Source organism: Lagenorhynchus albirostris, chromosome 20 (assembly GCF_949774975.1).
Source record: "Lagenorhynchus albirostris chromosome 20, mLagAlb1.1, whole genome shotgun sequence".
NCBI lineage: Eukaryota > Metazoa > Chordata > Mammalia > Artiodactyla > Delphinidae > Lagenorhynchus > Lagenorhynchus albirostris.
The window spans coordinates 54,670,453-54,696,942 of record NC_083114.1 but is presented as its reverse complement, the minus strand read 5'-3'; the positions used below and the strand labels follow the sequence as shown (position 1 = coordinate 54,696,942).

The 26,490-nt window shown below is 55.5% G+C and overlaps 1 protein-coding gene across 1 annotated transcript; it reads right to left on the bottom strand.

Moving 5' to 3' along the window:
* Window positions 1–190: 190 nt before the first annotated feature.
* CDC42EP4 (CDC42 effector protein 4) lies at window positions 191–21,418 on the bottom strand. The gene is made up of 2 exons (XM_060135231.1): window positions 20,962–21,418; window positions 191–2,976 (listed from the first exon to the last, which is right to left on the bottom strand). The coding sequence occupies exon 2, from the start codon at window positions 2,862–2,864 to the stop codon at window positions 1,809–1,811; it is 1,056 nt and encodes a 351-aa protein (XP_059991214.1). The 5' UTR covers window positions 2,865–2,976; window positions 20,962–21,418; the 3' UTR covers window positions 191–1,808.
* Between the last annotated feature and the right edge of the window lie 5,072 nt (window positions 21,419–26,490).

Sequence of the window (26,490 nt, the reverse complement as noted above, 5' to 3'; positions counted from 1 at the left end):
GGGCACGTGAGGCGTTGTCCTTCCAGAAGCTGGAGAGTAGTGCAGGAGGGGCGGGCCCCAAAGAGACAGAGAGAGAAGCTCCCTCAGGCCCCCGAGTGCCGTCGGGGCTCGGGCAGCCCCAGCACCCTGAATCCGCACCCTCACCCCTATCCACCCCTCCCCGACAAAAAGCAGACACAGACACCAGGCATGCTGTAAGGCCTTTTATTTTAATGTTTCTTTGCTGTTTTAACATTTTCACGGAAAAAAAAAATACACAGTTTAGAATCTGGAACTGAGCGCTGTCTAGATGGGTTTCAAGGGCGGCAGCTGGCAGGGGCTGCACGGCTGGAAACCAGTGAGCACCCATTTCAAGAACTAAGGTGGTGTCTGAGTCCAGATCTGGCAAAACTCAGGAGGCAGGGCAGCTGCACCCGCCGCCAGCCCTGGCTGGACCCCGCGGCGGAGGCTAGGGCAGCTACACCCGCCGCCAGCCCTGGCTGGACCCCGCGGCGGTTCTGTCCGCCCCCCTCCCTCCACTGGCTACAAGGCGACAGGAGAAGGTGAAATCAGCCTGTTGCCAGGACAGAAAAATCCTCATCTGTGAATCCTGGGGGCTCGCACCCAACCTCCACTCGATCCCCTTGGGCGGGGTTCTAAGGGCGCAGAGTGAAAGCTGAATTTCAGAAAGACAACAACTAAGTTTTTAGCATGAGTGTGTTACAAACATGGCATGCGGCATACTTACACTAAGAAATCATCCTTTGCATGCCTGAAACTCTAATTTAACTCAGCATTCTGGTTTTTGTTTTGTTGCTAAATCTGGCAACCCTATACCCTCAGGACCACTGACTCAGAAGTGGGGAAGGGGGCTCTGCTGGCAGAGGGACGTAGTCAGTCGGGGGTTGAACAACCCAGTCAAAAGAGGTTTTATCCCCCCATAGGAATGACATTTTTTTTAATAATCATTTTCCAGAAATTTTCTACACTGGCTGCCTGTTGTTGTTAATAGCTATGCGGGAGGGGGCCGAGGACAGACACGCACAGACCTCCACCCCATACGGTTCTAAATAAAGTTTGGAAGTACTTAGTATAAAGGTTTTCTAAAAGGATTCGTTTTCCTTCTGGTGGCAGGCCTACAAACACGTTCCTGGTATCGTTCTAAAAAGATTTAAACACAACAAGAACAAACAAACCCAGAGGGACTGAGCAAGGGCTGCAGCCTGTCCTAGTGTCATCCTGCAAGGGCCCCCTCTTGAAAATTCAAGATGCCCCGGGGCCTTCCTTCCGTTCTGCATCCTGTTCTCACCCCGCGGAAGGGGTCGCGTTCACTGTACACATTCGGTCCGCCTTTCCTCCGTGGGGCTCCCCGTGCAGGAGCTGGGGATGGAGGGAGGGAGGGGCCGGGACTTGTGACCCGTCACGGGCGTTTATTCCGTCACAACAGAAACGCCAGGAGTAAAGAGGCAGGTCAAGTGTCCTTAGCCCTTGCGCCCCTGGGCCGCCCCTGGCTGCCCTATTATCGCTGCACGTGGCAGAGACTCAAGTTGACAGCGGAAATCCACTGGAGGCCGGGAGAGGGAGAGGAAAGCCGAGTCCCGCTGCGAGAACACAGCCCCGTCCTACGAGCTCAGGCAGGGCAGGGTGTGCAAAGCAGTCAGGCACCCCAGCCAGCTCCAAGTCCAACGAGGGCCCCCAGGCTCGGCCAGCGCCCCTTATCCATAAGGTCCAGGGTCTGTCTGGGGCCCGCAGCCAAGCTCCTGGCTGACCTTGCAGGGCTGGGGGCACAGGGAGGAGACAAAGCCAAGAGCCCCCACCTCCGGCCGGCCTCACACTCGGATCTCGTCCTCCTCCTCCTCGTCCATGAAGGAGAACTCGGGGTCCGGCTGCCTCAGGAGAGCGGCCCGGGCCCGGTCCGGCCCCCGGAAGGCGGGGCTGCGCTCCTCCAGGACCCCCGAGGCGCAGCTGGACAGGGAGCTGCTGTCCCGCGTGGTGTGGCTGCCGCCCCCGCTGCGGGCCGAGCCGGGGCTGGGGGCCCCCGCGGCCCAGCCCTCCTCCGGCAGCGCACGCGACGGCAGCGCGGGCAGGTCCGGGCCCCCCGCTCCTTCCTGCCTTGCCGGGAGAGGGGCTGCCGCCGCCAGCGGGGGAGCCTGGGTGGGGCCGCCTGCTGGGTCCTCGTCACCATGGCAACCGGCCTCCCCCTCCTCCTCCGGTTCCCACTCCCCCTTGTCCATGATGCTGAGGACGTCGCCCAGCATGGAGGGCCCCAGGTCGATGTGGAAGGACATGATGGACTCAGCGTGCTTCAGCCCAAAGCTGGCCTTGGGTACCATGGGCAGATCCGCCAGGTCCCCGAAGGCCTGCTCGTCGAGGAGGGGGTCTGGGGAGTGGGGGGCGGAGGCCCCATTCCGCCGAGGCCCCGCCTCCTCCGGGCCGCCCTCCCCCGTGGCCTTCCTCACGGGGCTGGAGGACAGGCTCTTGGGCAGCTTGCTGGAGCCCTTCTCGGCGGCCTCCTTCTCGTTCAGCTGAGGCAGGGACATGGCGTTCTTGACGAAGAGGGCCGAGTCCCGCAGGGGGCCCAGCACGTCCCTGTGATCCCGGTCGCCCCTGCTCACTGACTGCGACCGCTTGCTGCCCCGGAACTTCCGGGACAGGAGGCCGCGCTTGGAGGAGGCGGCGGCCTGCTCGTCCACGGACTCACTGTCCAGCTCCCCAGCCTTGCTGTTGAGGAAGGAGGTGTCCCCAAAGGCGTCCCCCGCCCGGCCCACGTGCATGGTGTGGCGGAAGTCGCCCAGCGGGGCGCTGATCATCTCGGCCGTGAGGTCCACTCGGGAGCGGCGCTTGGAGTGCACGGAGCTGGACACCAGCTGCTTGAGGATCGGCATCTTGCCGGGGGGCGGGGGAGGGGAGGAGGGGGTCCCCTCCAGAGACAGCAGGCGGATCTGAGGTCAGATCTGAAGTCCGGCGGGCGGAGGGGGCGATAAGGAGATCATAGGGCTGCAAGGAGAGAACAGCAGGGAAAGGGTTAACCCAGCTGTCCGCTCAGCACAAAAGCCCATCTGCTCAGGGGTGGCTGTTATTTAAACCTCCGCTCACCTCTTCTGAGCTCAAGTAGCCACAGGCACGCTCTCCCTGAGACTTGAGCGAGAGCGCCTTCTTCTAAAGGACAGTGCCTCCCGCACCCCGCAACCAGGACGCCCCTAGAGGCGGAGGCACACAGGCAGCTCCAGGCAGCCGACCCAGGAGAGACGTGACTCCAGTGAACAGCCGGTCCGGAGACACGCTGTAAGTTAGTTCTCCCTGCTGCCTGACCTCAGCCCCTGTGGAGTCAGTGGACACCTCATTCTGAGTCACGGTCCTTAGAGGAGGGAGAGGACAGCACAGGCCCCAGGGAGGCGCTGCCTGGGACAGACGTGCTCCACAGACGTGGGCGGCAGCTCACTCTCTGAATCAGAATCGGGTGGAGCTGCCGGGACCCACAGGACCAGCTCCCCAGCCCTCCGGCCCGTGGTGGGTGTCCCGAGGATCCCGGAGGTGAGGATCCTGCCTGCGACGTCTCCACAGTGGAGCCCCGAGCTCTTTGCCAAGGATCCACCCTCCGCCTCTCAGAGACCAAGACTGGGAAACTCCCAGTGTCTTCAATCACTAGGGGTGCAGGGAGGCGGAGACTAAACCCTAGATGGCCGAGGCGCCCTGGGAATGCAGACCCCCAGGTGATTAACCTGAGCCAAAACAAAAAGCATCAGCAGGGAGGCCAGGAGAGCCTCTGTAATCTCCTGGCAGGTACCACCCATGCAGCTCCTGGCAAGGGCCAAGCTGAAGTCCAGTGTTGAAGCCAGACCAGCCCCCAGTGCTAAACCCAGCAGCGCAGGGCTGAGCAGAGTGGGGTGATGTGGGCGCAGGGACTTGACCAAGGCTGGCGGGTGAGGGGGTGGTCCTGGGCCACCAGTCCTGCTAACAGCACAGCTCTCATCGGCCCCCACATTCCAGGCCCATCCTCCCTGTTGCCAAGGGCAACCCAGGATGTCCCACCGGGTTTCTTCCTCACCCCCGATGCTGCCCTAAGCTAGGCCACCACATCCCAGTTGGCCCTGCTTCCCCTTCCCCCATCCTTCACCTTTTGGCTAAATCAAAACCCGGTCCCCAGTGCAGACCCCCCGATCCGACACCCGGTCCCCGCCTCACTCCTCGCTGCTCCCCTACCCCTGCGGTCCACCCTGGCCCTGAGCTTCCGTCTCCCGGACTCCAGGGCTGGACATGCACAGCTCCCCGCTAGAATACCTGTCACCTGGCTCACCCAACGTCTTCCGGGGCTCAGCTGAGCTGTCACTTCTTCCAGTAAAGCTGCTTCAGCCCGGGTGAGACCTCCCGACCACCTCCTGCCCGACCCCCAGCACTGTGGACGCCCTTGCTCCCAGCAGGCACTGGCTCTGTCATTCTACCACTGCCGGCTCGGCCTGACTGTCATCTTCCCACTGAACTATGAGCTTCCGGAGGGCTCCAAAGGGCCTGTCACCGCTGAATCCCGTCCAGCAGTGCGTGGCACAGTCGATCCTCAAACACCTGTTGAAAGGCTAACACCTCCCTCCCACCCCCCACCTCCACCCCAGCCCCTGGGTTGCTCCCTTTCTGCCCTCCTGAGCCCAAGGACAAGGTCACTTCAGCCTACGGCCCGGCTCCAGGGCTCCCAGCCTGACCTCTCTGTGCCCTCTAACCCCCTCCCCTCGCTCTCGTTCTTTGTTCCTTGTCCCGCTGGTGATGCCCAGCCAGATGGTCCCCCCCAACCCCCAGGCAGTCATAGCGCTTGTCGCTCCAGGGCAGGGGAGGGTGGCGAGACACCGGGGCTCACCTGCCACACAGGTGAGCCCGGCTGGGCGGACTCAGGTGAGGACTCCTGAAAGGCCTTGAGATGACCCACTACAGTCGTTCAGCTCCCCCTCCTCTCTCTCCTCCTTCCCCCGAGACCCTCAAGGAAAGTTCTCTTCCCCTACCTCTGAGCCGGCCCTTCGCTCCTGCCCATGCCCTGGGATCTAACGTCTAAACAATTAAGTCACGGAACAGCTAGACCAGGTTTTGGCAAACGTTTTCCATGAAGGTCCAGACAGCAAAGGTTCTCAGCTTCATGACTGACACAGTCTTGGTCCCAGCTTCTCAGCTCCACCTTCGCAGTGGTAGGAAAGCAGCAGTAGACCGTATGTAAACAAATGGGCATGGCTATGTCCCAATAAAACTTTATATATAAAAACAAGTGGTGGGCCAGATTTGGGCCATAGTTTGCTGACGCCTAAACCAGACACATGAAAAGTACTGGCCTTAGGGTCATCCCCTCCACATCGCTCCAGGAGAGAGTCACCATATGTGACCCTCTGGGCCAGCCATGGGCTCTCAGACCAACGTTGGGGAAAACTCTCTTTGGCTAAACAAGACAGAAGGAGGATGGAGTGAGTCGGCCTCAGACACGTTCGGCATAGAAGAAAATCAAACCAGGTTTCTAAGGCACTCTTGGTACTGGAGAATCCCTCGGGCTTCTGCTGCCACCAGCGCAGTGAAGCAAGAACAGAAAGGGTCCACATCAACCTGCCTGCAGTTCAGCTCCTGGCTCTGGTCACGGAATCCTGTGCTCTTCAGCTCTTCCATTTGCCAGATGAGAAAACAAGTTCACTGAAGCAAAGTGACTTATCCAGATGTATGTGCCTAAGAGCAGAGCTGGGCTGGAAGTCGGTCTCCTGGTCCAGTGCTCTCTCTACTCCATGCCAGGCCTCTTTCTGGCCTTTGGTGGGTAGCATCTCCGGTCAGTTACCCTCCCCACTTCTGGCTGGAAGAGTCCAGAGAAAGGAGAAGCCTGGCCGCTGCCTCAAGAAGATTCCTGTATTACCCTGGAGCGGATTCTGACACTGCTGACACCTTTAGCCAGAGAATTCTCTGCTGTGGGAGCCGTCCTGCACATTATAAGATGTTCTGCTGCATCCCTGGTGTCTACCTACCAGATGCCAGTAGCATCCCTTCCCTGCTTGTGACAACCAAAATGTCTCCAGAAATGCCAAGTGTCCCCTGGGGGGCAACCCTGCCCTGGAGTGAGTGCGCACATGTGAAAATAAAACACATAGTAATCACCAGGTGAACAGAAAAACAAACAAATTTAAAAAAAGAAAAGAAAGAAAGAAAACTGAAAAAAAGAAAGAATAAAAAGGAGAGGGAGGAGGGGCTTCCCTGGTGGCGCAGTGGTTGAGAGTCCGCCTGCCAATGCAGGGGACGCGGATTCGTGCCCCGGTCCGGGAAGATCCCACATGCCGCGGAGCGGCTGGGCCCGTGAGCCATGGCCGCTGAGCCTGCACGTCCAGAGCCTGTGCTCTGCAACGGGAGAGGCCACAACAGTGAGAGGCCCACATACCGCAAAAAAAAAAAAAAAAAGAGAGAGAGAGGGAGGGAGGGAGGGAGGGAGGGAGGGAAGGGAGGGAACGTAAAGGATCAGTGACGTGAAGCTCCAGAGTTGCGTAAGGGTTTCAAAGTAACGGCAGGAATCCCCAGAGCCAGTAAGCGCCAGGCGCTGTGGTTTCCCTGATCTTAAGTGCTTATTAAAAAGAACAGAAAGGGAAACCGCAGGCCCAGCTGCCCAGGGCTCGGCAGAGATGGTGCAGACCCCTGTGGCCACCGGCAGGGACCAGGCATCCTGGCCATCGCGGCTACAGGACAGAAGGGCCCCCATCCCTGGCACGTCCTCGAGGGTAGAGCTCGAGATCTGGATAAGAGGGGCCGGCAGGGAGGTGCCTAGGCCCCTGCACAGCCCCACAGCCCAGGAAGGTAGAGCAGGTCCGGCCAGCGCTTATCTGCCGTCTGTGGTCTCGCTCCCTGGGGGTGTGGGAACGAGGCTTTGCAGCTTGTGAAAAAGCAAACCATCTTCAGCATCCAGCATGAAAATGTCCCGAGTCCTGAGCTTCCGGAGAAGCTCCCTCTGGTCCCCCAGCCCAGCAAGGAGGGGCTGCAGCAGCCCTGGGGCCCTACAGCTAGAGCTCAGGCTGGTCAGGCCGGGCTTCAGGGCCGGCAAGAGCTCACTCACCGGGTTGTTTTAAATCCTTGGTTTCATGGTACCCTCATGACACTGTCACCCTAAGCTTTGAACACAGAGCAATTTGGGGGTGAGGAGGTGGAACTCTGAGTACAAGTACGAGCAGGTGCCCTGGGCCAGTCCTGGGGGAAGTTTGGGGGGACCTGAGCACCCACCCGGAAAGGGGCTGTGCACAGAGAGCCGCGGCTTCAGGAGGGGGCGTGGCTAAGCCCTGTGACCCAGCTCTGGGGAAGTGGCTAAAACAGACCGCCAGATGACAGGCAGCCGCTCCCCACAGCCCGCCCTCGGGGGGACTCCCCAACCCTGCCACCCCGGAAGCCACATCCCCCTTTCCTGGCAGAGCAAGGGAAAACGGAGCAGCAACTCGCATCTCTCCAGCCTCTGCTGGAATCAGATCCTGCTACCCTCGGCCCACTGACCACAGGACATTCCTGTAAGCCAGGGGTGACGAGCCCTCCCTGCAAGGCCAGGCCCCCGGTTGCAACGACACCAAGCACACCCTCAGCTCAGCTCAGCTCCCGGGACGGGATAGGACAGCCCTGGCCTGGACCCTCTCTCATCCTCCCCGGCGGGCCGTCCAGAGAGCACTGCCCTCCCACCTCAGCCCAGCAGCTCCCAGACAGACCCGAGCTCTCCCGGGGAAGACAGGCAGGGCTCCCGCCGTGCAGCTGACCTGGAAGCTGACCCTGACACAGAGAGCACACATGCCTCAATGCCCACTGCCGCGGCCACCGGGCAGCCAGCCCCTCCATCACCATGCCCCCTTCTCGCCACCCATCCTGTCCGATTCTAGCCCCCAGCAACGCGGCATTTGACACGATGACTTCGGTCGTGGCTTGTGGCTTGGACTGGATACAAGTGGCTTCGTTCCCTTATTCATTCACTCACTCACTCACTCACTCACTCACTGACTTACTGCACACCCACCAATTTCCCCATAACTCCTCTGGGCCCTGGAGACACAGCAGTGAAAATAACGAGGTGGATGAGCCCAGACTTCCTGGGCACACTTGTGGTGTGAGTGTGGGTGGGTGGGCGACGGGGCTGTAGACAAGCGAATAAAACAGTATCTCGTAGTCCTCAGGGTCAAGGGGGTAACGAGGGAGGGTGAGCGCGGGAGTTACGGGCTCTGGGAGGCCCCTCTGAGAACCGAGTGACGAGAAGGAACCAGGCATGCCAAGAACATGCGGGCTGTGGGGACAGCACGTGCAAAGGCCCTGAGGGGGGAACAAGCTTGTGTTTGAGGAACGGAATGAAAACCCAGGGGCCAGGTCACACGGGGCCCTCACAGGAAGCCCAGGCCGGAGTTTGGATGGCGTTCTAGGTACCAAAGGAAACCTCCCTAAGCAGGAAGCCATTCCATCTGTGTGTTTGGAGGTTCCCATGGCGGTGGCTGGATTGGAGGCACGGAGGAGGGGAAGCAGGAATTCAGGCAAAGGATGGGGGCCAGGACGAGGGTGTGGTTAAGGAGATGGACAGAGTGGGGCACATCCAGGGCAGGTTTTGGAGCTGGAGACACCAGGAGCTGAGGGCCCGGAGAGGGGGGGAGAGGGAGGGCGGGCTCAAAGGGGAGCTCGAGCCCAGGAGTCCTCTGCCAGGGGTGCGTCTCAGCCGGCAGGCCAGGGACCTTTCCCTCGGGGTGCAACCAACTTTCTGCCGCCAGGAAGAACTTGACTTTGCCAAAACGGGGGAAGCATTCTGCTACACAACATCTGTCAGCTGGAACAACAGGCTGCAGGGCATTGTGCAAGAAACGCAGCGCGACGCGGGCCACGATGCCCTGTAAGAGGTTAGGGGCTCTGGCTTCTGTCGCCAGAGAAAGCTCCAGCGCTTTCTGGAATGCTCCCCAGCCCTATCCTGTGAAGATAAGGAATCCCAGAGAAAGGGGAAGACTGTTTCATTCCAACAGCTGATGGGCAGCACAGGGAAAGGATGAGAACTGTGGGTGCTTTGATGCACACTGCTACACACAACAGGAGGAACTTCAGTGGGGGCCGTGTGGTTATTTTTAGCTGACTTCAGTATATTTAGAAGCTTTTAGTTCCTTCACTAACACTGCCGCAAGCCCTCTCATATCTGAAAGTGCGCCGTTTGCACCAGGGTGGTAGGAAGCACCGTCTTAAAATAAACTGAGCCTGAATATCCACATGTAAATTAAAAAAAAAAAAAAAAGCCCAGGATAGAAACGTGAAATATCACTATTATAACTCCTGTACTACTTGTGTATCTGTGTCAAATATCGCCTTAAAATGCCTGGGCGTGGAGCAACCCCACTCAGACAGAGAGGATCAATTCAGAGATCTGCCCTGGGTCATGGACGGAAGCCTTTATTCCCACACCCGGGCTCCAGCCACTAAAACAGCCCCGCAGGACCCAAAGTGCAGGGGCCTCCACACATCAAAACAGGAAGCGTGTAATTTACGCACACACACACACGTGTATCTTTTATAGCTTATATATGTGGCCATTGTCAATCCATGCAGCAACGAATATGTTTCAGTTTTCCTTCTTTTAAAGAAAGTCAATACGTGACACAGAAGTTCTGGTGTTTTCTTATCACATCTCAGTGGATTTTTTTGCACACCCCTGCGGGTGCCACAATACGGTACCCATGATGTCACGTGACTGCCACGGAGGCATCCACGATGCCTTCAACTTCAGCAGTTTCTAAGACTGAGACGGAGGACACCCAGAGATTATCCAGCCCGGTGGCGGGCGACTGGGGTGGAGAACAGTACTTGCCCAAGGCCAAGGAGCTGGTGAGGGGCCCAGATGGCACTGGCGCCAGGTGCCCTGTCTCCCAATCGCTAAAGGTCCTTTGCAGATACCACGGGGGTTGACTCACTGCCAGGCACCAGACACAAGACCTTCTTGTGTCTGTTACCATCTTGGCGGCACTGAGCTTGGAAAGGGGAGGGGAAGGACTTCCCTCCCACCCAACAGCAGGTACTAGGTGCCACCAGGCAGGGAGAGTGGTACAAAGCCAGGGACCAGGGCTTCCCTGGTGGCGCAGTGGTTAAGAATCCGCCTGCCAATGCAGGGGACACGGGTTCGATCCCTGGTCTGGGAAGATCCCACATGCCGCGGAGCAACTAAGCCCGTGCACCACAACTACTGAGCCTGCGCTCTAGAGCCCGCACGCCTAGAGCCCGTGCTCCGCATCAGAGAAGCCACCGCAATGAGAAGCCCGCGCACCGCAACGAAGAGTAGCCCCCGCTCGCCGCAACTAGAGAAAGCCCGCGCGCAGCAACAAAGACCCAACGCAGCCAAAAATAAATAAATAAATAATAAATTAATTTTAAAAGAAAAGAAAAAACAGGGATCAAATGCTGCTCAGAGACAGTGGTCCCAGGACAGGGTGGTCTTGGGGCATCGGCAATTACGGCAGGTTCTTTGAAGAGACTTTCAGTCAAGAATGATTCAGGAGCGCCCGTGGTGGGAAACCTACCCTATGGAACTATTTCAAAGCAGAAAAAAGTCCCTGACACAGACAGTCACTGAAGTCTTATTCATAACAGCAAGAGACTGGAAACAACCTAACACCCAACAAGAAGAAAATGGTTGAGAAGACTAGGAGCCATTAACTCAACAGATTGTCCTGCAGGCGTGAAATGCAGGGTCAGCGAAGACCACGCAGGACGTGGAAAACTGTTTACCAGACGGCATCGAGTGTAAGGAAAAAAGGCAGAATTCAGGCTTGCTTACACAGTGATCACACACTACACACACATACACGTTCACGAATAAAGGCAAAAGGGCAGGCAGAGAGATTCAGGAGTGATGTCAGGCTTGAGAGGAAAACGGGCTCTTTTCTTTCTAAGTTTCCTTTAATGTGGTAGTGCTGTTTGGATAATAATAATAGTAAAAATCCCGAAGCATCAAAGGCTTAAGGAAAAAAAACTTAATTTCCAAACCAGCTTTAAACTCTCAAGTTCTCAGGGTCCAGCAGCTGCAGCCCATACAAGGCGCCAGGTGGGGGCCGGGCGGGGGAGCGCGGGGCTCAGACCACACACTCTCATATCGAAAAATCTCCCGTCGAGGTCCGTTCTCTTTCTCTCCCGTCCCCCTAAATCTGCATCTACCCCAGATGGACAAGTTTATCACATCCTCGTTTTATTTTTAAGTTGTTTGGGAGGAGAAAGTAGGCAATCTATTATAAAACCTGGTGGCAGGGGAAATAGGGAGCTTAGGACCCCCCAAAAGAACCAGCTTCCCAACAGCTGCTTGGGCCTCCGCAACCGAGCAGGTGAAAAATAACGATCCCCACACCCCGCCCCCGGAGAATGGCCAATTTCCAGCGACACTGAGGCCCTAAGCTGGGGGCCAGCCTCCCTCCCACACGGCCATCCCCCAGTGGAACCCTGGGCAGGTGAAGGTTCGGTCTCTGCTGCTTGCACCGCCCCAGCTCAGCTCTCCTGATGGCTACGAAGGAGCAGAGGAAACGAGAAGGGGCGGGGTCACACAAGGACAGCCCCGCGCTCCAGCCACTGGCTGCCCATGACCACCAGTAAGGCAGAACTAGCAGTGCTGTCAGCAGTTCTCACTGATTGGGAGCCTGCTGCACGCCAGGCATTGTGCGGACTTCGTTAAGTTTGCGCCTCGGGCCCTGCAAGGAGGGTGTCACGATTGCCTCCATCGTAAAGAGAAACTGAGGCTCACGTGGAACGAATGCCCTCGCTCACTCTCCCAGCTACTAAATGGTGGTGTGAGCCCGTTTCTGGCAGACCTTGGAGCACAAGCTTTTCTGTATGAGGTGATGCTCTGTGGCTTATTCAGATGTCCGCAGCTGAGAACACGGCACATGGACGGAGGGATGGGGGTAGGGTGGGATTAGGGAGGCTGGTCATCTAAGGTAAGACCTTGGGACCAAGACTCACTTGACTGACTCCCCCATCAGAGACCTGCTCCCAGGGACGGTTCGGATGGGCTCCTCCTTACACAAGATCTCATCCCAGCTTCCTGCTCTGAGGACCCTCCCAATGTTCTGACCCCCCGGGAGGTGAGAGGGGGGGAGGACCACCCTGAAGCAGAAGCCAGGGCTCGCCCAGCAAAGTTAAAAGAGTGGGCCCGGGCTTCCCTGGTGGCGCAGTGGTTGAGAGTCCGCCTGCCGATGCAGGGGACGCGGGTTCGTGCCCCGGTCTGGGAGGATCCCACGTGCCGCGGAGCGGCTGGGCCCGTGAGCCATGGCCGCTGGGCCTGCGCGTCCGGAGCCTGTGCTCCGCAGCGGGAGAGGCCACAGCAGTGAGAGGCCCGCATACAGCAAAAAAAAAAAAAAAAAAAAAAAAAAAAAATTGGAATATACTGGGTTAAAGAAAGTGTTCGTTTCACCTATCTCTTGTTACTTTCTAAAGTGTATCTACTCAAACTGTACATTCTGTAAGGGACTTGGTGTGCTGCTTCTCTGGGATTGTGCTGATTTAGACATGTTCCCTCTTTTTTAATACAAGCAGCACTTTCCATTGTAGAGGGATGAATAAAGCCAGCCATTGTTTATGTTTGAGTGAAAACAGTTCCATGTTCATAACTAATGCTACTCTATTTTAGGTTAAGTCCTAAGAGCCTCAGTTTTACATCCAGCAGACCACTGCTGAATGCTAGGTTGTTTCAGTTTTGTTCAAACGCTGTAACAAACAGCCTTCTGGCTAAGTCTGTCCAAGTCCTTATTTCTGGAGGATACCTATTTATAAGTGAGTAAAATTACTTTTGTTTCTTCTTCCTAACTTGTTCTCCAGAAGGTTTTACAAAGTTGCAGTCTCACCAACACAGGACGATGGTGTCCAACAACAGGTGTTACTGTGTCCTCAGCTGAATTGGAAACAACAAAACCACAATCAGCACCATGTTCAAACTTATAATTTTCATTCCTTCTATTACTAAGAGGGTGAGCATTTAAAAAGAATATCATCTCCCCTGTGAACTGCTTGTTGAAGGCTTCTGCACGTTTTCTGTGCGGGGGCAAGGCGGCTTCACCTTTTCCAATGGGTTTGCATGACTTAAAATATGAAGGCTCTTAAAAATGTTGACTATATTTTGCAAATATTCCTGCAAATGTATCATAGGCCCATTTTCCATGTGGTGATTTTGTTGTTTTCTTTTCCATAGAGTGCTTATTAATTTTTACACGGTCAAATCTGTTGTACAATGTCTGGCTTTAGTACTATGAAGCAAAGACCTCCCCCACTCCCAAGTTTTATGAAAATATTCACTCCTTCTAAAACGACTAGGTAAGGTAATAATGAAAAACTACTCATGGAGAAAAAATACTCAAAGGAAATACAAAGATGTCTGTGGCTTATTTATTTTAAATGACCCACAATTTTATAAGAAATTAAAAATATAACAGTAAAGTTCGTTACTGGTTCTGTATAAAACTGCTATAAAATATGAGTGAGGAGTCAAATGCTACCTTCGTCAGATATATACAGATACTCCCTGCGGTTTCTCCAAACTTCCTCTTCTGCTTATTGATCTCTGTTCATTCCTAAACCAGGTCTATACTGTCAACTCTGTAAAATATGTTTTGAGTATCTAGTAGAATAATATCCCTACACTAACTTTTCTCTGAAAATGTCTTGTCTTTTCTAATGCAGTTAGTCTTCCAGTTGGACTTTAGAAACATTTTATTCAGTTCCAAAAGAAATCCTGACGGAATTACATTGGCATTGAAAGCAAACAATAAATTAATTTGGGAAGAAGTAACTGTATCACAGCATCACGCCTTCATATCCATTTATTCAAGTCTCTTAGACATTCTCCATTAAATTTTGTGGGTTTTCTTCCTACAAGCCTTACACACGTCTTGCAAGTTTATCCTGAGTTATGTTATGGCCTCTCGTTGTGAAAGCGGTTTGTACCCTGCCCATTTTATGTAGCTATAGCTTCTGACTGGTTGTAGCTGGTATGTGGGAAAGCTACAATTTTAAAATTTGTATCTTGGGCTTCCCTGGTGGCTCAGTGGTTAAGAATCCGTCTGCCAATGCAGAGGACACGGGTTCGAGCCCTGGTCTGGGAAGATCCCACATGCCGCAGAGCTACTAAGCCTGGGTGCCACAACTACTAAGCCTGCGCTCTAGAGCCTGTGAGCCACAACTACTGAAGCCCACGTGCCTAGAGCCCGTGCTCCGCAACAAGAGAAGCCACTGCAGTGAGAAGGCCGCGCACCGCTAGAAAGTGTAGCCCCTGCTCGCCGCAACTAGAGAAAAGCCTGCGTGCAGCAATGAAGACCCAATGCAGCCATAAATAAATAAATGTATAAGGAAAAAATAATAAATAAAATTTATCTCTCTTTAATGGCCACCCTACTAAGCTTGTACTATCTTACACACCCTAATCAACTGTATAATTAAATTTTTCGGGCTTTGCAAGTAGACCAGCCCATCATCTGCAACTAATAATAATTCTGCCTCCCCCATTCCTCATTCTTATCTCGTTAAATTTGCTACACTTGCCAACATAATGTTGCATACTACTACTGACAATGAAGATCTCTGTTCCTGGCGTTTACAGTGCTGTTCAAAACCTAAGTCATCCAACACAGTAGTCACTAATCACATCAGGCTGTTGAATGCCTGGAATATTTCTGGTGCCACCAAGGAACTGAATTTTTAATTTTTCTTTCATTTTAATTATTTTAAATGAAAATTTAATGCTTGGTTCAGTTATTGGAAAACTGAAGTACGTTTAAAACACCTTGAGTGTGTGAATCTGCCCTTTTAGCTGCGCATTTTAGGAAATCCAAATTCTGGTTATTTATAAAATGTAGGTTCCAAATTGAGATGTGCTATAGTTGTAAAATATACACTGGCTTTTTGAAGGCCTTGTATGAAAAAATAATGTAAAATATCTCATTAATTTTTTTATGATTACATGGTGAAAGGACAGTATTTTTGACACACTGGCTTAAGTAAAGCATATTAAAATTGATTTCACCTGTCTGTAGTTTTTAAAAATGTGGTTACTCGAAAACTGAAAAGTTCTTTATGTGCCTGGCTTTATATTCCTACTGACAGTGGTGCTGTTCTAGGGGTACTTCTGTTCATCATGATACTCACCACTGGTTTCATGCAGGTATTCTCAACCATCTCAGAGAAGTTACCGTTCTTACAGTTTTAGGAAAATGATACCAGTCACTTAGACAGGCTGAGTTGTGGGAAAACACACTGTAGCTTGGATAATTAATTTACCCTTTGATTGCTGGAAAATGTAATGTCCAGTCTAGTTTAAAGAGTGGGAAATGATATCTTAGATCCTACCCATGAAGCTCAGGTGGATATGCCCTCCCTGGACCATGGGTCACAGAGGAAGTATGAGAAAGGGAATGAACCTCACTGAGCCTTTACTCTGTACCAAGCTAGCTGCTTCATTTTGATTAAACTGCCTTTTGGGGGCCAAGTAATCACTCTGTCCTAGGCATCTGAAAGACTTTATCACATGTACTCTTCCCAGCGATCCCCTGGAGTTATCATCATCATCCCCATCTTGCAGACAAGAAAACTAAGGCTTAGAGTTAAATGCTTCACCCGAGTCACACAGCTGCTAAGGACAGAGCTGTTGAAGTCTGCCTGATTCTGAACCCTGGGCTTTTCCCACTTTACCGAAAGGTGTATCAGGGGCGTGTCATAAGCATCACTGGGGTGCTGGACTCTAAGATCTGATGAAAGTTATGGACGCGTGAACATCCACGGGGCAAACACTTTTGCATAGCGTTTGGCTTAAAATATCCTGAGTCTGGGCTCTCCCACACTCCAGGGAAAGTACAGATAAATGCTGGGAAATATGGACCACGCCCACCCCAACCCCCCATTACAACAGCTCCAGAGGGACAGGAGTGAGCCGTGACCTGGGAGTTACAGGAAGTAACAGCTCTGGAGCCAAGACTCCAGAGCTCAAGGGCATTCAGCAACTTTCCTTGTTTACAGGCTCTTCCTGGAGGGACGGAGGGAGGGAGGGGTGTGTGTGTGTGTGTGTGTGGCCAGAAACCAGGGAAGGGGTGCCTGGTGGGAGCCTCACTGCTCCTCCCTCCTGCCTGGGGCCTCAGAAGGCAGGGCTTGAAATCAGATCAGCCCGACCTTGCTTGGTTTCACTTCGCTTCTACCGAGAGCACAGCGCTCAGCTGAGGAGTGGGTCGCCAGAGGGAGCCTGGTGCATCTGGTACTGCTCTGGGGCAGGCTGGTGAATTTCCACCTTGACCCTGCAAGATGGAACGTGCAAGCCTGGGGGACCCCGGAGCCAGACACCCTGATCACGAGCGGGCTGGGCCACACCGGGCAAGTTACCTGTGCCTCGGTTTCCTCATTAGTTTTCAAAGCCACTGATAATACCGTGTACTTCCTAGAACTACTGTGAGGATTAAATAAGCTAACACAGGTAAAGCCCTTACACGAGGATGAATAAGGGATGAGCACTCGTAACGTGTTTGCTGCGACAATGATGCTATAACGTGTTCCTTCTCAGCAGGTGCCTCATGTCTATACCCTGAAAGGTAGGAGAATTCCAGCATCCCCAGTGACGCTCTGGCCACGGTCACTCCCCTAGTTCAAAGAGGACACATACCTTCAGTGTCACCTGAGGACACCTAATCCAAAAGGCTCCCAGGATGACCCCTTTCAAAGTCCCTGGGGGCCCCAAGATGAACTGTTGTGGGGCGGGGCGGTGGGTGTCCTCTGGGCGTCCGAAGCCCAGCTATAGATTGTCGTCCAGACCAGCAGTGGGATCGAGCAGCCCCGAGACTTGGTCTCTTTCCCTATCTGCCTTCCCTTCTCCTTTAACCTTTTCAAGATGCGGGAGGAGCCCGGCTTTTCTTAGACAGGACTTCAGCTCCTTCCGATCTCAGTTCAACACGGTGGATGAGGCGGAGGTGGGAAAAGAGAAAGCCCTCCAATTCCTCCCTAGGATGTGGGTTAGCAAACGTAGGAATTTGGGGGACCAGCTACCAGCAACAAATAATGCACAAAATCTCAGCACGGTCAGCCCCCAATAAAATATAGCCTGGTCCTTTGGACCTAACCTGATTCTCATTACAGGTGTCCACAAATGGTACTGCCAGCCCTAAGTTTCTTCTGTGCTCCCTCTGGCTCTCTACTCCCACCATCTGATTGAGCCTTAAACCCTCAGGACCAAGGGCAACATTCTGAGGAACAGAGAAGGGCTGCAGGGAGTGGAAACCTGAGTGTGGAGGGGAAGGAAGGTCAGGGAACAGACGCCGGAACACAGAGCCTGGCTTCACTGTCACCACATTGGGGAGATCCGAAGCTGGGGTCTGCAGACCAAGTTCAGTTACCCCAAGAACTGCCTGGATGCAGGTATAAGAACCCAGAGACTCTCCCAGGGAGGCTAGAGGCTGCCCTGGCTGACACCATCTGTCACCCCTGATGGCCAGGGCAGAAGACGGTGGTCTGAGCAGCCCTGGCTGAGCAAGAGATGCTGTCCCTGAATACAGCCCCAGGGATCTTTCTTGCCCTGGCACTGTGGCTTTTCAGATGCCCTCAGCCCCTGGGATGAAGGAATGGGGGGGAAATGCCAGCAGTTTCTTACAGTCTGGGTAACCCCAAACTGTGCTCACCTGACCCAAAAGGGAGACCCTTCTGCAGTTTGGGAGGCTGAGTGGAGACCACCAGTGCCCCACCTGCTGGCAAAGGAGGGCTCTGGATGTCGGTGCTGCCACCCTGGCCGGGAGTCCTGAGCTGCTAGCTGGCAGTGCCTGGGGGAGACTCTGATGTACATTACTGGAAGGAAGCCCAAGCCTCCTTGTATTTTAAGCTAGAGCTTCAGGGACACAGTGAGTGGGAATGCGGGATGCTCACGGCTCAACTTCCTTCCCAACACCCTGCAAGCCAAGAAAAAGCCAGGTCCAGCCGTGCACATGAGCCCCTCCCAGCACAGTCCTGCACCCCAGCTCCCTGTCCAGAGCACGCTGGCAGGGGCCCAGCCTTCCGGAGCACCCCCGAGGTGCTGGCCCTCAGGACACTCTGCCAGAAGGGTCCAGGGCTCGGTTCCTTTTCCCAAGGTTGAGGAAAAGCCTCCAGTACATAGGTCAGAAGACAGCGGCTCTCTCAGCTTCCAGGGCCAGATTGCTCAACCCCTCTCCCTCCGCCCCCAAGCCTTATCTCTGGCATCAACCCAGGTCCTGTTCCTCCAAGGGACAGACTCCTCCCTCCTCCTACAGGGACAAGATCCTCGGAGCCTGTGGAAGCTCCAGCCACAGGAGGCGGTTCCGGCCTCTGAGCCGTGTCCATTCCCCGCTTCCAACTCAGAGGAGAGGGGGCAGGGAAGAGGGCGACAGAGGGGTGGCCAGCTGCAAACACCTTGTCTGCCACACCTGGGCACAGCCTGTCCTGGCCGCAGAAATCGATCAACCACTCCAAAGGTGGAGGCGGTTAGGATCCCTGAACCAGAGCCAACCTGAGGCCCTGCTGGGAAAGTTCCTGACATGCAAAGAAGGGGCTCCGAGCCCTCTCCCAGGTCAACATCTGCCCATCCCCACCTCCCCACTTTGTAGACCAGACTCTCACGTGCTGGGGGCTCCAGTCCTGTGAGGGCAGCAGGACAGCAGCAGGCTGGGTGTGTCCGTACATCGGACTGGAAGGAGAATCGGTGAGTGGGCGGGGGTGAGAGAAATGAGAGGGAAATGGAAGAGCGGGGTCAAGAAAGAGAAAGGTGGGAATCCCAGAAAAATGGAAGGAATGCTCAAGGTCCAGGCCTGAGCTATGGAGTGTCACGTGAGCTATGGTCATCAGTGAGCAGGGACTCCAGGAACTCAGGGAGATGGCAGAGGGGTTGAGACCCCAAACCACTGTATTATTTTCAGTCCCTGCAAGGGTCACCGGGATCCTTGGGAAGACCAGGAGAACCCACTTGGGTATCTCCCAAGGCTCACTGAACCCCCCGTTTGTAGGAAGGAGCAGCTGTCCCCAAGGACTGGAGGGGCAGAGTCCAAGTTCGGAGGAGATAAACCACACTAATCGGTCCGTCACATGGCAGCTCACACAGGGCAGCTGATGTAAGCTGGAACCCACAGGCACCCCCAGACTCACACAGGGTCCTAGCTTCCCCCCAGGGACGGAGCCTCCCAAGTCACGAGTGGGTGCCCCGTTACTGCTTCGGGAGCCCTGGGGCACCTACAGGCTTGGCTGGGTCCAGCCCCGGTCCAGCAAACTCCCCGTTCCTGGGGGGAAATCCACAGCTCGGCTTTCCCCTTCCTTTGTGCCTTGTTCTTTGTTCTCTTAAAATTCAGTCCATCCTGCCGGTGGTCCCCTCCTCCACCCCAGCCTCAGAAAGGGGGCCGAGGGGGTGGGGAGTTATTAGAAACCCAGACTGTGCAAAGAAGTTGCGTTGCTGGAAGCCCTCCTGTAACCGGGCCTCTCATTGTTTACGCGGGCTGGATGGGGAGAGCTTGCTCTGGTCCAGATGGCCTCTGAGGGTAAGGATGAGGGAGTCTCCTCCCCCCCCAGCACCCAAACACCCTAAAGAGGAGCTGGGGGCTTCACACAGCTCAGGGACCCTTGCCCCGTTCAACTGCTCAGATAGAGAGCAAAGAATAGGCACTGTGGACGCAGCCCAGGGACGTGGGAGCCTGTCAGATTGCAAGGGGCTGCAAGAAGAAAAGAAAAAGCATTGTATTTCCCCTCCATTCTCCCGGGGAAGAAAAGAAAACTTCCAAAGCGCAGGCTGCGGCGTCTCATCGGGAAACAAGGAATCTGGTTTGAGTTAGCAGAGAGCACCCCTCCCCCAGTCTCTCTCTCATACACATACACATACACATACACATACACACACACACACACGCGCGCACACACACGCGCACGCACGCACGCTCACACGCCCCGGCTCGGGCTCCGGCCTCCCCCAGGAAGCCCGCCTAGCCTCGGCCCTCCAGCTCTCGCTCCGGATTCCCGCTCAGCACTCACCGGAGGCGGCCCGGCCCGCAGAGTGGCTCAACGGGCCGCAGCCCGGGCAGGGGGGCAGTTTTGTGCCCCCGACGGGGGGCGCTCCAGGGAGGGGGCGGAGCTAAAGACGGCCGATCCCAGTTCCACCGCCCCAAGCGGGCGATTAAATCATTAACCGACCGCTCCCGGCTCGTGGCCAGGCCGGGAGCGCTCCGCCGGGTCCCGCGCGTAGCCCCTTCCCGGGCTCGGAAGCGGCCCCACCCCGCCGGTCGGCGCCTCGGCCTACCCCCGCCTCGGCCTCCAGGTCTCCCGAGGAGGCGGGCGCGCGGGGCGGGGGCCGGGCGGGGAGGGAGGGGTGGGGAGAGAGCATTTGTTCCTTCGGCCGTTCCCCTTCCAGGCAGCTCTTCGCCCCTCTTCTCCCCGGCCCGGTGACATTGGGCGGCGTGTGCTGCAGCGCGCGTACGAGAGATAGTGTACACGCCTCCGCCACTACGGGCGAATAATCCGGTTATTATTCATGGAGTACTCTGTGCACTCACGCCCCCCTCGGGGAGACCGCGGGCCACGCGCCGCCGAGGGCTGTGCTCCTGCCTCCAGGGACACACACCCGGGCAAAGGGGTGGTACGTTAAAAGCCGGGTCCCCCGTCCCACCGCACCCTCATCCCCACCCCCAGCAGCGCCCGAGGCGGCACCGGCGAATCCCAGTCTGGGGAGAGGAAGTCGATTGGGAGCGGGATTTCGCCGGACTCTCTGCCACCCCGTCCTCCCCAGCCGCTCTGCACGGACACAGGGTGCGTGGCCCCGGTCCCAGACGCCCGGGCCGCCCCGCACGCGCCCGGGCCCCAGCCCTGCCACACGGGGCGGGCGCAGAAGTGGGGAGCTCTGCCCCGCTCCCCTCTCCACCGTCCCTATCGCGGTTTTTTCAATCCCCTCTGCTCCCTAGGGCGGCTCGAGGTCCCCCAACCGAGCCCACCCAGGCCCCGCAGAGCGCAGGTGGCTGTCACGGCCAGAAGCGGGTGCCCGTCGCCTACCTGGGTCCGCAGAGACGTGAGCGCCGGGCCGGCGCGGCTGCGCTCTCCCCTCCGTGGGCTCCGCGAGGCGCCGGGGCTGACGACCCATGTCCGCGCGGCGTCGGTTTCTCTCTGGCTCTCGGGCTTTCGGGGCTGGGAGCCTCTCGGACACTCCCCTTCCAGGCTCCTCCCGCGCCCCTCCGCGCTGATGTCACCGCGTCGCCGCAGCCAATGGCGGTTGGGAACCTCAGCCGGGCCGCTCGGCCTCCGCGGTTCAAATCAGAAAGCCCGAGACCCCGGGAGCTTCGTCGGGGGGCGGTTCGGCCGGGAGGCCATCCTGGACCCGGGCCGGTGGGGCCCCGGGGCGCCCCCGCCTGGCTGCGCTCCGGCCCTGACCCCCCCCCAACCTGGGGCCACGGGGTCAGGGGCGCGACTCCCCCCGGGGGCCTAGCACGAGACCCTCCTGAAGCTCTTCTCCCTTCCGAGCAGTGACCAGACAACAATAGCCCCCGCCCCGGGGCGTTTCTGCTCCCTCCCTCCCCGACCCAGGACGAGGGAGATGGAAGCCCCCAGGGTCGGCGCCGCCTGGGTGTGGATTCCATCCCAGCCTCTTACGGGAAACGAGATGGGGGAGGAGCCGGGCCCCGAGGCCAGGCCCGGAGCGGGTGTAAGAAGGGTTTGGGCCTGGTGACCTGCCTTTGATCCTCCTGCTTTCCCCTGTGTCCCTTGCCTCCTGAGTAGCCTCCCAAACGGAGTTCTATTCCAAGTGAGCCTCAGGGGCGATGCACTCCTGAGACCCGCGGCCTGAATCCTATGAGAATCTTTTTAGAGGAATAACTTCCATTGGTAAATGATCGTTACTAATAAAGTGGCCCAGGAGAGTACACAGCACAAAGTGAAAGCTCCCTAGCTGTTAGCAGCTCCCTCGCCTGGGTTTTTGTTTTAAGAGAAGGGGATCCGGGTGGCAGAGGCCACCAGACTCCCTCCCACTGACCTTCAATGGGACCTCTCAGTGGGTCCCTTTGGGCTGGTACCTTCCCGGACAGGACTCCCAGTAAACCCTCCCCCAGTGCTGGTATCTGAGGTCCCTTCCACCTAAAATCAAAGCTGAAGTCTTATCTGTGCCCTAAAACTTTCCTGATTCTCTGAGGCACCTCCCCCCACCACTTCTCTTTCCCTCCATTGTTAACCAATTATTTTGTCTTTAGGTCTAGCTGTTAGTAATTGGTTCTCCTTTAACAGGTGTCTGTCCTTCCACAAACATTGAACGTTCATTGAAGTTTGCCTATGGGGATAAAGGTGAATTAAGTCCAATCCCTGCCCTCAGTATGCCCTCAGTGGTCCAATCCCTGCCCTCAGTAGGCCCTCAGTGGTCCAATCCCTGCCCTCAGTAGGCCCTCAGTGGTCCAATCCCTGCCCTCAGTATGCCCTCAGTGGTTACAGGCTGCTCTGGGAAGGAGCTCAGTAGATGCTTCTAGAGACTGGTCACCCCTGCATTGCTAGCACACTGGCAGGGAGTCTTGATTGAAAGAAAGTGCTGGGAAGGATAAATTAGGAATTTGGGAGTAACATATACACACACTGTATATAAAATAGATAACAAGGACCTACTGTAGAGCACAGGGAACTCTACTCAATATTTGTAATAACCTATATGGGAAAAGAATCTGAAAAATATATATATATATCTGAATCACTTTGCTATACACCTGAAACTAATACAACATTGTAAATCAACTATACTTCAATTAAAAAAATGAAATAAAAACAAAGTGCTAATTTTCTCTGATGGTTGGAATCCCAGATCTGTGAAATTCGAGTGGCCTTTGCTGAGGCTAAGTTCTGCTTCGAGCTATCAGACTAGAGCTGCCTACAGATAATCAGAGGAAACTAACAAAATGGAAAACTTGAAGCTTGAATACCTACCTTGAAATTTCTGGCAAGTTCCAAGCCCCTGACTTTGGAGAAGGATTTGAGGTCTTAACTGCACCTTTGGTGTAACTTGACCTATAAGCCTTTAGGCCGGGACGTGTGTCTCTGCCTGTTCTAGCTGCTGGGACCTGCCCATGGGACTTGGGCGTGTGTGATTCTCACAGCTGCACGGGCCTGTCTTCCCACACCTGTCCACCCACCCCAAACACACACATCCCAGCGTTTGTGAACACTGGGTTCTGAGCATTTTGGTTCGCATAATTTGGCCCCAACCCTAGCAGGGTCAGTTATGTTGGTTAATCCTGTTCCCTTATAGAGGAATTGGAAGACCTCACTCACTCTGGTCTGGTGTTTGCCATAAAGCATGACGCTGGGCAGATCCTGTCACTTTCTGGAAGGTTCCTTCCCACACAAATGCTCTATGACTGCCCATATCTATTCTGAGTCCCCCACCCCCTGAATTTCCTTCTCCCAAGGTTAGATGAGAAGGTCTTGGATGGACACCTCAGGGTGTCACCAGGGCCTGACGTCAGCACAGTTTGGGGTGGAGCCTCGGTGACCTGAGGCCCTGCCCCCTCCCTGGGCCCTTCACTCCCACTGTTCTGGGCAGAGGCTCTTTCATTCCTTGGTTCCCTGTTCTTGGGAATCACCTGGGGCCCTTTCTCGGGGGCCTGGGCAACTTCTGCAGTGCAACCTGGGAAAATCCCCAGGATACCAGGCCACTGGCAGAGGGCCTGGGGCTCAGGGCGAGGCCCTCCACTATGTGCTGCAAAGGCCACCTCTGGGGGCTCTGTTGCCCCAGGCTCCAGGCACGTGAACCCACCCCCTCACCCACCCTGAGAGTAACACATCAGGGCTCTGGGGCAGCCAGTGCACCTAGAGAATAAAACAACAGGTTGTCCCCATGGGATCCTTGGGGACAGGATGGTGTCTGATTGGTGTCTGAATCCCCGGTGCGGGTTGGAACTGAGCCGTGTTTAGTAACCCCCCAATGAGCTCGCTGGGTCTCGTTTACCCTCCTGAGATGGCAGCCCCCAAGGACTCAGAGGGTGAGGGAGACACTGGGTTTCAGAAGACCCCTGGCCTAGAGGGAGAGACACTGTTCACTAGGCTGGGGACTCTCTGGGGACAGGAGGTGGCAGGAGGGTTGAGCTGAGCCGGGACAAGGTGACGGGGGTGTGGGTCAAGGGGTGGTGGCAGAGCACAGAGGCCATGGAGTTTGCTGAAATGAGTCCAGATGTCCAGATGTGGAGTCAGAACCTCTGGATTGTGTGACCTTGGTCTGAGTCACATCTGTAAGGCGGTAACAATCCAGACAGGAGGTGATCAGGAGCGTGGAAGGAGACAAGCATGTGGCCTTGCTCTGTGAACTGTCTAGTCCGAGGGAAGGGAACCACAGTTAATATTATCATTGCTGAGTCAAACTTCAGGTTTCTGGGGACTGTGGCCCCTCCATCCGCCTGCCAGGGAAAGAACAGATGACATAGCCCCCTCCCCGCCCCATGCCCCACTTAGGAGGCCTGTCTGTCACTGTTCATCATCATGTTATCAGCACGCTGCCCTGACCACTGGGAGTTGGGACATTTCCAGAAAGGTGGGTGGTGACACTAAATGTCTTGTTTATCCAGGAGGGAGAAAAGAATGCACAAGAAAGATACAGCCAGAGCCCTGGGCTCCACAGAGCCTTAGCATAGACATCAGCTAAAGAGTCTGGGAAACAGGGACCCTGGAAGGAATGTTCCATGTGGTCCCCAGAGTCCTGAGGCCCAGAGCTTCACCCACCAGTGACCCCTGGGACAAGCAAGAGAGCCTAGCCTTGTCCCCCGCCAGCCACCCCCATGCCCCCCCCCACCCCGAGGCCTCCCCTTGCCTCTGGATCAGGACCACAGGCCCTGGGTGTGACAATCCCACTGTCACTCTCTGACCTGAGAAAAGTCACTTGAGCTCCCGGGGCTCAGTTTTCTCATCTGTAAATGGGGACCACATGGTGTGAGGTTGGTGGATAACTCAGGTCAAAGGTCGGCGTACAGCCCAGAGCACACCGAGGGCCCCCCAGGTGGACACTGCCCAGTCTCAAAATTAAGGGCCAAGTTAGACTTTCTAGAACAAATTTATTGCTGAGCGTCCGTCCTTGGGCACAGAGTGGGCCCATCCCCGCTTGTGTTTCCCAGAATTGAGCTAACAGAAAGATGAACCACATTATCTGCAAGAGGCCGTCCTGGGCTTCTGATAAAGGTGTCTGTCGGGCTCTGGGGCTGAGGAGGAGAGGGCTCCCGCAGATGGCCGCACTTTCTGTTCTTGTCTCTGGGGAGAGGTGGGCAGAGCCCCAGCTCTGCTGCAGGGCAGCCCCTGACAACCAGATGCCCTCCTGGGCCTCCGGAGAGATGGACAGAAAAGGGACTGGAGGAAGGAAAGAGCATCTGTTTGTGCCCAGAAAAGGCTTGCCTTCTCCCCAAGAGACCGGCTCGGAGGCACATGCAGCCTAAATCGAAAGCACTTAGAAAAGGCAAGGGTTGCTGCCATGTGTTGAGACTTTACTGGAGGTTAGGAATTCTGCATCGCGATCCTCGTTGCTATCATGCATGAGTTCCATTATTCAGATTAAAAACAGGAAAGGCTAAACAACTCGCCCAAGATTTCACAGCTAAGACATGGGAAAGCCTAAGCAGTGGGGCTCTGGAGCCTGGAGCTCCAGCCACAAAACCACGAGACAGCAGGAAAGGAAACAGATTCTGGCTGAAGCATGAACGATCCTGTTACCATAGAGCCACGGCGGGCAAGGGACAATCGCTAGAGGAGACTGGGCACCATCTCACCAAGCCGACTCCCATCTGCCCGAGAAGGTTCCACATTGTTTCAAGGAGAACTGACACACTCTGCTTCAAGGCAGTTACGATAGTATCAACACCTTCTGCCCTGTCACCACACTTCCCCAGCCCACATTCACGCCAAAGGCCTCAATTCAATCTGTTCCTGGGGCCCAGTGCACAGCCCAGGCTTGGAGAGGAGAGGAACCGAAGGCATCACTCAGCCTCCTCTCTGTCCCAGTGTGATTTGACACATCTGCCCAGATGTTCCAAGCGCTTAAAGGAACAGCCTTCTCAAATCCGCAGCTTCTGGTGTCTGTGTGTATTTCGTTGGGGTGCTCTCACCTCCTTCCCTTCCTTTGCACTGAGCCCCCCAAATCCTAGACCTTTGGGCGGAACATCTGTTGCTTATGCACTTCTGTCTGGCGTCTCGCTACACTTCCCTAGCCCCCTGGGCACACAAAGGGAGGCTCTTCTGCAAGCAAGGAGCTTTAAGGGACATCTGTCTTACCCTCCTGAGTCTGCTGCCCACGTTCAAGGCGAAGGCATTATGTCTTGAGCCAACGGCTGCAAAGAAGAGGTGAGAGTGGAGAAGGGTCTGACATCTCTGTATCTCTTCTCATTGTGGGGAGAATAAGAGGGGCAGAGAAACAGGTCTGTGGGCTGGGTATGATTGTCAAAGCTCATCATGGTGGCCACAGAGTTTGTTTTCTCTTCTCCAGAGTTTTCAGTTTCCTAAGTGTGGTCTTGGCACGCGTGTGTGTGTGCGTGCGTGTGTCTGTCCTTCCTCTGCTCCTGTGACGCCGTTGAG

Excerpts from the sequence above, each read along its gene's own strand:
- CDC42EP4 (XM_060135231.1), bottom strand. The coding sequence starts at position 2,864 with ATGCCGATCCTCAAGCAGCTGGTGTCCAGCTCCGTGCACTCCAAGCGC.